We start from the raw sequence: 10093 nt of genomic DNA, 5'->3' as shown, positions 1-10093 counted from the left end.
CACCGTGTGACCTTGCTCACGCGTGTTGACATAGCGCCACCTTCAGGCTATCTCCAGTACTGCTCAATCTATCCTTTGACAGATGCCTGAATTTACCTCATCTTCCTCATCATGCAGCAAGGCCATAGGTAGAATGATGTGATAATGTGGGATGATCAATGCAAGCGTTAATCTGTTTATACCCTATAAAGAAATGCTCAAAATCAACAAGGTTGTGTCATTCCTCTGTGGGAAGTAGGCTTCCACCACCAGAGTGCCAAAGTAAAATGCATTGCTTAAAGGACCCACTTATAAAGGGTTACATCATGTAAATAAATTAAACATTGAAACATGGGAACCAAAACTTTGGTGGGGCTGCTTTGAAAGTGGGTTTATTTTACCCATGTAAGAGAAGGCTCATAGATTTGTTTATTACTTACTACTACTAATTTCCAATTGAATGCTGCTACTACTGCTATTACTACTACTACTACTACTACTGCTATTACTACTACTACTACTACTACTACAACTGCTACTACTAATAATAATGTGATACTTCATAGGGAAACTCTTTTTTCTTGCCCCCCCTGGTTACTCTGGTTGAATGGCGGCCTGCCTCCTCACTATGCCTCTACCCTGCTGCCCATACAATATTCACATAATTTCAAAAAATGTGCCATGACACAAAAACAAGAACAGAAACAACTGATTGCGAAATCAATGCATTTTTATTTTGTTTTTTTAGATTGATTTTTTAAAGACGTCTGAAACATTTGTGGTGGCATCATTGCTGCTATAGCCTCTAAAAGAAGACCTTGAATAACCAAAGTGCTAGAATAGTTACATTTCAATGGCTTCACTCTGTTAGTAAGAATTGTACATCGAAAAATCTGCTCAGGTGAAAACACATATCAAACAAAATTGACAAAATTGATAGTTCAACCATATCAAAGGATCCTCTACCCCCTGATTGACATAATAGGATAAGGGGATGTGATACAACACCCTACCTGACTTCCTTTGCCTAAAAAACGAAGTCCTTTACATAGTTTTCATGTCCACAGCATAAACATCAGCACACTGAGCCATCACACCAGTAGAACACCACACTTGAACTACATGGGCATCTAATGAAAACCAATACAAAGAGAATTCCTAATGTAAAGTAATTTTTGCAAATGAGCTATTGAAAACAATTCTATTCGACACTGCATATACAGATTCTCAAGCCTAAAAAGATCACACAGTTTCAGAGTTAAACACAATTTATTTAATGCTTAAATAATTGTTTTGACCATCCAGTGTTTTTGTCATACAATATGCTATTTAGAGCTACAATCAAATAATGTCTTTATGTGTCCTTAATGTGAGTAGGTTTTAAATTAAGGAAATACTTCACCAAAAAACCCAAAATGAAATGCCCCAGTTTTCCATTAATACCACAGCAGCCTTTAGAAAACCAAATTGACACACTGCTAAAATGATTACAAACAGTCTAACAGTGTACAGAGACTCCTACACCTTATAGCCAATACACACAATACAGTTATAATTTTACAGCGAGCCAGCCTACTAGCATTTACATTCAGATTATTTCTTTCTTGTAGCAGAAGCTGCCCTTCGGTTTTACATAGACAGACAAGACATTAAACCCTCAAGAAGCTATAGAACGTTTTTTTTTCATACTGTTTCCTCATCCCCAACACGATAAATGCTTTAATGGTGTCCTTTTTAAATTTAAAATATAAAATTGGTGACAAATGTTAGGGCTATATGTGTACACAGATAAAGGGTTTTATTTTTCATTTGAATACAGTGTTTGCAAACTTGTAAAAATTGTACTTAAAATAATGTGAACAGCATGCATGAAAATATGAGTACTCTGAAAGGCTGCTTTTGCAGGATTAGATCCATTCCCACTTTGGGAATTACTGAAATTTGCAGAAGATTTTTCTGGAAATTTCCTCTGTTAAAATCGAACCAGCTTTTTTCATATACAAACATTATACCTGCTATAATAATTAATTATACAAGAACATGTGAAGTTACACTCAAATCTTTAAAAGTGGAACCGTTTCAATAAATTTTGAAAGCACTTGAAAAGTTTACTCTTCTCAGTGCATTCTCAACCAGTAACTTATCATTTTTAAGAATTTTACACATTGTAATTTTATATACAGAAAAAAGCCTTCGTGTTAGTTTAAGTTTTAAAAAGGAAGGAAAAAAACAACCCAAAACAATTTACATCCTGACAACAATGGGTCCAAGAAAAAACTATAAGGCGAGTGTTGAAGTTGGATCAGAAGTGTTCCATTTGATTTTTTTTTGTGTGTGATTTTGTTTACTTCATTCTTTTCTCCCACCACTTGGATTGAGCTTTTGTGCCATCTTTGGTCACAGTTGCACCTGTGTGGTTGTCTGTAACGGAGTCTTTTTCGTTGTCACAACAAACGATGCTCCTCAAAAGCTCTCACACGACACCAGTGGACCAATGGCACGTATTGGGTCACACAAAACAGGAAGCAGAATCATCGTCCACAGGTCCACAGTCAGGAAGTGAGAACCTCCCAGGGTCCTTTGATTGACGGGGAGTGAGTTTTTCATGCTCATGCTAAAGTCAGACGGGTCAAGTCCTCTCGCTTGGAAACCATGCGTTTGAAGCAGACAGTTGCAGACTGCACCCTTGCAAGCTCAAGTCCTCACACTTGAGCTTTCCAGTCTTCTGTAACGTTTAGTCCCAGGAAACATGTAACACGGTTCCTGTACATCTGGAAGACACAAAATAACGTGTCACATACTCTGGTACATTTAATGTAATAGTTTGACCCGTTTTTTAGATTGATATTGGCAGAAATATCTTAAAACAAAAATAAAAGTGAACCTTTCCCTAATGTCTATAAATGTTCATTATTTTCTAAGGGAAATACTCCAAATACTAATTTATCTATCAAATCCAATTCCAAAGTGGGAATTTTCACTCATAACAGACTATTTCAATATATTTTTCAATGTCTGAAGAGACTTTTTAAAGGGCAAATAACTGACAGGATCTTCCATTCTTTTGTATGACACAATGATGAGACCGTGACAAGACCTGATGGTCTGTGGGTTGTTATGGTGACCCTTGTTACCATAGAAACTCATTGCTCAAACCAGGCTTCAGAGGAGTGGCATATTATTTCTTAGTCAGTTCTGTTTAGATGGAATGATTCACGGCACACATAACATACGGACGAACAGCAGTAGGGATTAACAGTCTGGCCAATGGGATCACACAGTCTTTTTGGATACTACAATGCTGTCCTGAGTTGGGGATTTAGTGGACAAAGAGAGACACAGAGGGTATCAGTGGGGCAACATAATGCTGAGGTGCATTCTGCCCATCATCCTGGTTCCCTTTGTATTTGTGTTACACACACACACACACACACACATACACACACACACACATACACGCAAAGGCAGAAACACTGCCGGAGCTCAACCAGGCTCAGACGTCAGTCAGCCTTTCCCGCTGAGTCTGTGTGGCAGTGGGACAGAGCAGCTAAGTGGGGTGGGGTGAAGCACATGAAAGGCAAGAGCAGGAACGAGTAGAGTGCCGTAGAGTACAGTAGAGTGAAGGGACTGGAGTAGAGAATAGAATAGAGCTAAATTGAGCAGAGTGCAGGACCTGAATGGAATACTAGTGGAACAGTAGAGTACAGCAGAGTAGAGAGGAATTGAGTGCAGTGCAGTAGGGCTGAATAGAGGTCAATAGAGGTCAATAGAGTTCAATAGAGTAGAGGACAGTAGAGTAGGTAAAAGCATCACAGAAGTGAGGATGAGCAGTGGCGTATGGCAGAATCTAATATGGAATATAATGAAGTAGAATAGGGAGGACAAGGATAGAAAATAGCTGTAAAAAAGATGTGAATTGAAAGAATAATGCACAAACACATACAGCACATGCACCATATTGATACATGCATGTGGAGGATAAAATGGGGGAACTATGCTGAGTGTATTTCATTGAAGGATAGCAAGCTACCTGGCAGAGCACAACCAACCATCCCTACGAGTGGAGCTTCTTATCGCCTGACCTCCTCTCCTCCTTTCTCCTGCTGTTCTTGGTTCCTTCTCCCTGCTAGAAAACACAAACACACACAGAAGTATAGTTGAGACGTGGCATCCTTATCTTCTGAGAGGGGGCAGCCAAGTTGTAACCCAACACAGAAACCTGAAACAGCAATCTGAGAGACACAGGAAAAAGCAACACACCACACACCTTAGGAACAGCAACCTGAAACCAGCAATCTGAACACAGCGGATCACAGCAAATGTTAGCATTAGCTTTATTGTTAGAAAGATATCTATGGCCCAAACCACACACCAACCAAACACCTGAAAGTAGAAAAATGTTGTTATTTTGCAAAGTTTTAGAGATGAAAGAGACAGATTATATTTTCACAGCAGAGTTACAGCATCGATTAGTCATACAACTAACTAATTAGTTATACGCTTGTCATTTATAATGAGTTCAAGCTAGAACCAGCATTGTAGTAGGAGACCATCAAGACCACACAGTCAAGAGGAGCATAGTCAGCATCCTCTTTGTTACGCAAACACAATGGTGACACCAACAACACCGAGTCAAAACACAACATGCCATTCTGAGGTTGCACTCCAAAGGGCTCTATTTATCCACCGTATTTTGTTCAGAAGAGGGATAATGAGGACAGTTATCCAAAAACCTAAATCCATATTGTTATTGGAAATATGGAAATCATCTATACCCCTTTAGCAACAGGATCAAACCCAATTGGTCCCCTTCCCTAGATGCCAATGATTGACTTAAAGCTGCACTCTGCACTCAATTTTGCACATTGGCAGCCCCAAATGGCACTGAGAGGTAACTGTTTGAATTTTGAAGACTTCAATACCCAGAAATCATGTAATGTGACATCAGTAAACTGTTCACTCCTCTGACCTAAGGTGGAGTTCAGCCATTGTTGGTGAGTCCAGCCTTTTCTGGACGTGCTGGAGTGCTAGCTGCTGTGCTGCTGTTTAGGAGACTGTTTTATTTTTCATTCTTAAGTTTCGATCACTTTCTGAGTGAATTCCTGCAAGTGAATCGGGTGAATCTACTGTGTCTCAATTAGGATGTGACACTCTTCTCTGTTGCAGTCCCACTTCATGATTTAGGCTAAGATGAGTGCATTTTTTTATCAGAAAATATTACAGTCCAGCTTTAAGCCTTTTGCATTAACATTAAACCTCACACTGGTTCTGATCTCACAAGTACTGATTCTTAATGAGATGATGGGGACTGGGATGTCCCAAGCACCCCATCTAGATTGGGCTTTGAACCCAGGAACATCGTCAAAAGGCAGCCATGATGCCTATTTGCTGTTGTCATGCCAACCTCTAGTTCCTCCTCCTGCAGGATGGGACTGGGCCAGGGGTCTCCTCGTTGCCACAGCCCCCTGTCCCCTCCCTGGTCCTCTGACGTGGGAGTAGACACACGCCGGATGACCTTCCTGATTACCTGCCAGAAGTGAATAAGGACATGGACAAAGGAGGAAAGGATTTGATAGAGATGGGGTAAAATAAGAAACATTACTCTCCCGGTAATGGGTTAATTTGAAGTAGAATATCACAGCTGAGTGGGAGAAGGAGAAAAAGTTATACGTTACTTTTCTACTGATGAGGTTACCGTCTTCGTCGATAAAGTGTTCCTCTGTCACAGACTCGCCTGGGATATTCTTCGCCTGCTCTCCCTGTAAGTGTTTGTGATTAGCACATGACTACAGGCCCAAAAATAATTGATCCAAACACGAGCAAACAAAACCCTGTATCCTTAACCACCACCACACTGAAAAGAGAGAAGAACATCCACGCAGGAAAGAGGTTGAATGTTAGGTTAGCTTTCAACCAGCCGATCTAAACAGTATGGTAATGAGGTACCATGAGCTGTGAAGGCTTGCACAATAATGCATGTATGCACAAATGTATCTATAAATACGCATACATACATATGTGCTACACACATTCACACACACACACACGCATAGCCACAGACGCAAAGAGGGCTCAGCTTAACTATCAGTATATCAAGCAAGACCACTGAAATGCACACCAGAGTCAAACCCTTGACTGTACCTTGCCTGGACCAATCTAAACCAAACCACACCAAACCAAACCAAACCAAGGCCCGGCCCAGCCTCCACTCCAGGCTAGCAGGGTACCTTCAGAATGAGCCGGCGTCGGAAGATTCTGGTGGTTACAGTCTGTTCCTCCTCTGAGCCAGACTCTACACTAACTCGCTGCTGGAGAAGGCATTGCAAGATCATTACACAAACACATGGAAGGAGTCAGAGGGGGAACAACTACATGTGTGGGTGAGAGAAGTTGTTAGTAGTGAGAGAATTTGTTGGTATTATGGGGGGGCTCCTAGGGAGACTGGTGTGCTACAGCTCCATGGTCGGCTGTATCAAGAAAGAAACACCTGGAATAAAGCATCATTGGAGTTTATGTTGCATTAACACAACTGATGCAACAGATATACTGAATCCTCCACGTGTGTCCCTGTAATAACAGAATAGTAGTGAAATACACTTACATCCAATACTACATTAGTAGCTACAGAAAAGAAAGAGGCTTATATTCTACATTCATAACTACAGATTAGGGTCTTTTTATACTAATCTATTTATTTTGTTACCGTAAACATAATATGTGTCATTACCTGTACTTTCTTCTCAGACACCAGCGATCCCTCTTCCTTCCTGCCATTAGATGACTCCGGTGACCCGTCCTGAGGTGAGTGCTGTGAGTGGTCGCCGTTCTGCCGGCTCCTCCCTGATTCGCCCCTGGACGAGGAAGTGATGGAGTCACTGGAGTTCTCTTGGCTGTGGGGTAAGAGACAAGGGATGAGGGTTGAGATCGCAGGGTAAAGCGAAGCAAAGTACTGATAGACACTCTGACAAGATGCTCTGAGATCTAAGAGTTCATTCCTTTTGAAGGGTCCTGTTTGAAGCGCTACTTTTTCTAATGGATGTATTCAATGCAATTTCAAAATAGGCAATCACGCTTTCTGAAAAGGAGCGTACCTGTTTTCCCGTCTGTCGAGCAAGTCCGAGCTGACACTGCGGCCTGGCGTGGGTGGTTCCACATTGACGCTGGATGACTCACTGTGCCAACCTGGAAGTGAACACAAGTCTTTTTCTGCCTGCTCAACCTGATTGAGAATCTCCTGAACCCTGGCCTCGGTCATCTCCTCGCCCTCCTCCTCCTCCTCTGAGCCTTCTTCGTTCTTCACCTCCTCCAACAGAGACCTTAAAGCCTCTTCTGTCATTTCACTGTCTCCGTCTCCATCCTCCTCTTCCTCATTGGATCCAGACTCACTGGGCTGAAGTTGCCCCAGCGCCACAACCCAGGCTTGAGGGGAGAGGTCGGCCGCAGCCTGGTCCTCGGCTGCCTGACCGCCCTCTGATGCCCCCTCAACAACTCCTTCACTCCCATGTGACACTCCTTCACCCCTGAACTGCAGTTCTCCATCCCCATCCGACACTCCTTCACCCCTGAACTGCAGTTCTCCATCCCCATCCGACACTCCTTCACCCCTTAACTGCAATTCTCCATCCCCATCCTCCATTCTCTCACCCTGGCAGACCCTTTCCTCACCCCTCCCATCCTCTTGCTGTACCTCGCCTGTTTCAGCAATACCCTCTGCCCTCTCCTCCACAACTTTACAGACAGCCTCTGCTTCTATTGTGGTACTATTTTCTTCCACCTCATGTCCTATTTCTACGAGATTATGCTCCTCTTCTGTCAGATTCTGCACCTCTTTCACCCCCTCAACCTCACAGGCTGTCCCCATATTGTTGCCATCTTGTATAAGGATATGCTGCTCATTTATCACATCTCTCCCCTCCTCTGCAGACTCGTCCTTCTCTTCCGGCAAAATGTCATTTTCTTCTGCCAACTTAGGCCTGTCATTTGCCATTATCTCACATTTTCCAGCTTCATCCATCCCCTCCACCTTTGTAATCCACTCCTGCCCCTCCCCTTCTTCCACTACTCCATTTCCCTCCACTACCTCTGCAGCACCCATCCTTAAAACCTCCTCTATCTCTTCTGTCACTTCCTCTTCACCTCTGTTCATCCCTACAGCCTCCGGTACCCCATTGGGCGCACCTGTCTGCTCTCCTCCCTCCCCCTTTTGTGCTATCTCAGGTGATGAAGGCGTTATTGATGATGCTGATGATAATGAAGGGGAAGATGTGGAGTAGGCCATGTCTTTGTCTAACTCACACTTCACCGGGGAGGAGTGTGACTTGGGCTTGTGGTAGAGCTCCGCTTCTTGACAAGACCTGTCCTCCTCCTCGCTCAAAAGCAGCTGGTCGTTCAGAGCGATGTAGGGCTTTCTGACTGTGGGGGGAACGGGATCGGGGAGTTCAAAGGCTGGGATGGACAGGGCAAGCTCACAGGGTCTGGGGGGGCTCCTAGGGGGGCTGTCTGGCTCCCCGCTACCAGGCTCTATCTCCGGGCTCCAGGGCAGGGGCTGAGGTTGGGGGTCGGCCGGCATGGGGGTGTCTGGGTCTGGGTAATGGTGATGGTGATGGAGGGCAAGGGTGGGGTTGGGGGTGACAGGGAGTTCAGGTTCCAGGAAGTGGGGGTCAGAGTGCAGTGTGGCGGGGGACTGCAGCTCCGCTAGAATGCTCTGATAATCTGTTGGTGACAGGATGACAAATGTAGAGACATACGCACATCGAAGCACACGACAAGAGCATATAACACACACACGGCCACACACACACACCCTAACACATGCACCGTATGACATGGACAATGGCACAGAGACTAGTGTAAAGCATGTATCCAAGCAACGACTAGCTAAGATGGTGACATTTCATCAGTGATACGGGTGCCACAATGAATCATCACCATAACGGTAACATGGCAACAAATACACTGTACTACATAATGTTTGAACGCCATATTCCAACAAAAAAAAAATCATAATGAAAACAAAAGCATATTCAATTTGAAAGTGATCACATACTTAATGTCATGTTTAATAGTAGTATTACCTGGCAAGTTGGTTTTCTGTTTTTTAATGCTGTTAAAAGTATTCAATCACTTGCAGTGTTTGTGGTGAGGTAAGACATTGCAAGTGGGACACATGAGTGACATAAGGCCATATTAATCATGTAGGGTGCAATGGGATGCGTGTAAATGATTAATATTTGCGTGGGTGTTCAGTTACATGCTCACATTAGAGATACGAGAGATGAGAGTAAGTGAGGAATAATAGGGGGAAGAGAAGGAGCAAGAAGAGGGATAAAGTAGGTGCTAAATGAATATTTCCATGGTGGAGGGGTCAATACGGATGCAGGGATGAGAGGGAGGGGGGGAGGTGGAGGACACGCAGGTACGTTGGCAGACAGGACAGGGAGACAGGGAGCGGAGAGGAGGGGAGGAAGGACCGGGGCTGGGACAGCGGGACCCAGAGGGGGAGACTGGAGGGAGACTAGCCAAGGAGAGAGGGGAGACAGGGCGGGACGGGGTGGTCGGCTGGACCCCGAAAGACTCTCGGCTTGGAGGCTTGGTGAGAGAGGGCGATAGCCCAGGTGGGGGTGAGGTGGGAATGGACGAAACAGGTGTGGTGATGGGTTCAGATAGGTTAGGGGTGGGAGAGGAGGGAGTGGTTGTAGAAGACAGGTCGGGGGTAGATCCAGATGGTGTGACAGAAGAGGGTCCAGTGGTTGGTTCTGGCAGCGAAGGGTTTGGAGCGGGTGTGGGAGATGACGGGATGAGTGTGGGAGAGTATGGGACAGGGGTAGGAGAAGAGGGGACGGATGCAGCTGATGAAGGAATGAGTGACGGAGAAGGAGAGTTAGGAGCAGGGTAGAAGGGTAAAGGTGAGGTGATGAGTGGGATGGGGGACGGTGGGTGGGGCGAGTAAGGGAAGGCAGTGGATTGACGGGGGTCAGCAGGGGGGGACTGCGGGGTGAGACAGTGGCATGAGGGAGGAGAGGTGAGATTGAACCGGAGGGGCTCAAACTGCGCTGGAGGTGCCAAGTCCAAGAGCGAAATGGAGGACTCGTAACTCAGAGAGCGGCGCGGGGAA

At 44.6% G+C, this 10093-nt stretch overlaps 1 protein-coding gene across 1 annotated transcript in view; it reads right to left on the bottom strand.

Annotated features, from left to right (window-relative positions):
- Positions 1 to 718: 718 nt before the first annotated feature.
- The window catches only part of ank3a (ankyrin 3a), a 135051-nt gene continuing 125676 nt past the window's right edge, over positions 719 to 10093 (bottom strand). The window contains exons 40-46 of the mRNA XM_078288736.1: positions 7071 to 7161; positions 6707 to 6869; positions 6207 to 6287; positions 5655 to 5738; positions 5384 to 5506; positions 4010 to 4105; positions 719 to 2750 (exon numbers count right to left, since the gene is read on the bottom strand). Coding sequence (XP_078144862.1) covers positions 4034 to 4105; positions 5384 to 5506; positions 5655 to 5738; positions 6207 to 6287; positions 6707 to 6869; positions 7071 to 7161 — 614 coding nt within the window. The 3' untranslated portion in view covers positions 719 to 2750; positions 4010 to 4033. The remainder of the gene's footprint in view (positions 2751 to 4009; positions 4106 to 5383; positions 5507 to 5654; positions 5739 to 6206; positions 6288 to 6706; positions 6870 to 7070; positions 7162 to 10093) is intronic.

Source organism: Centroberyx gerrardi, chromosome 15 (genome assembly GCF_048128805.1).
Source record: "Centroberyx gerrardi isolate f3 chromosome 15, fCenGer3.hap1.cur.20231027, whole genome shotgun sequence".
Classification (NCBI taxonomy): domain Eukaryota; kingdom Metazoa; phylum Chordata; class Actinopteri; order Beryciformes; family Berycidae; genus Centroberyx; species Centroberyx gerrardi.
The sequence above is the reverse complement of the archived record's forward strand: the minus strand, read 5'-3'. Positions and strand labels throughout refer to the sequence as shown.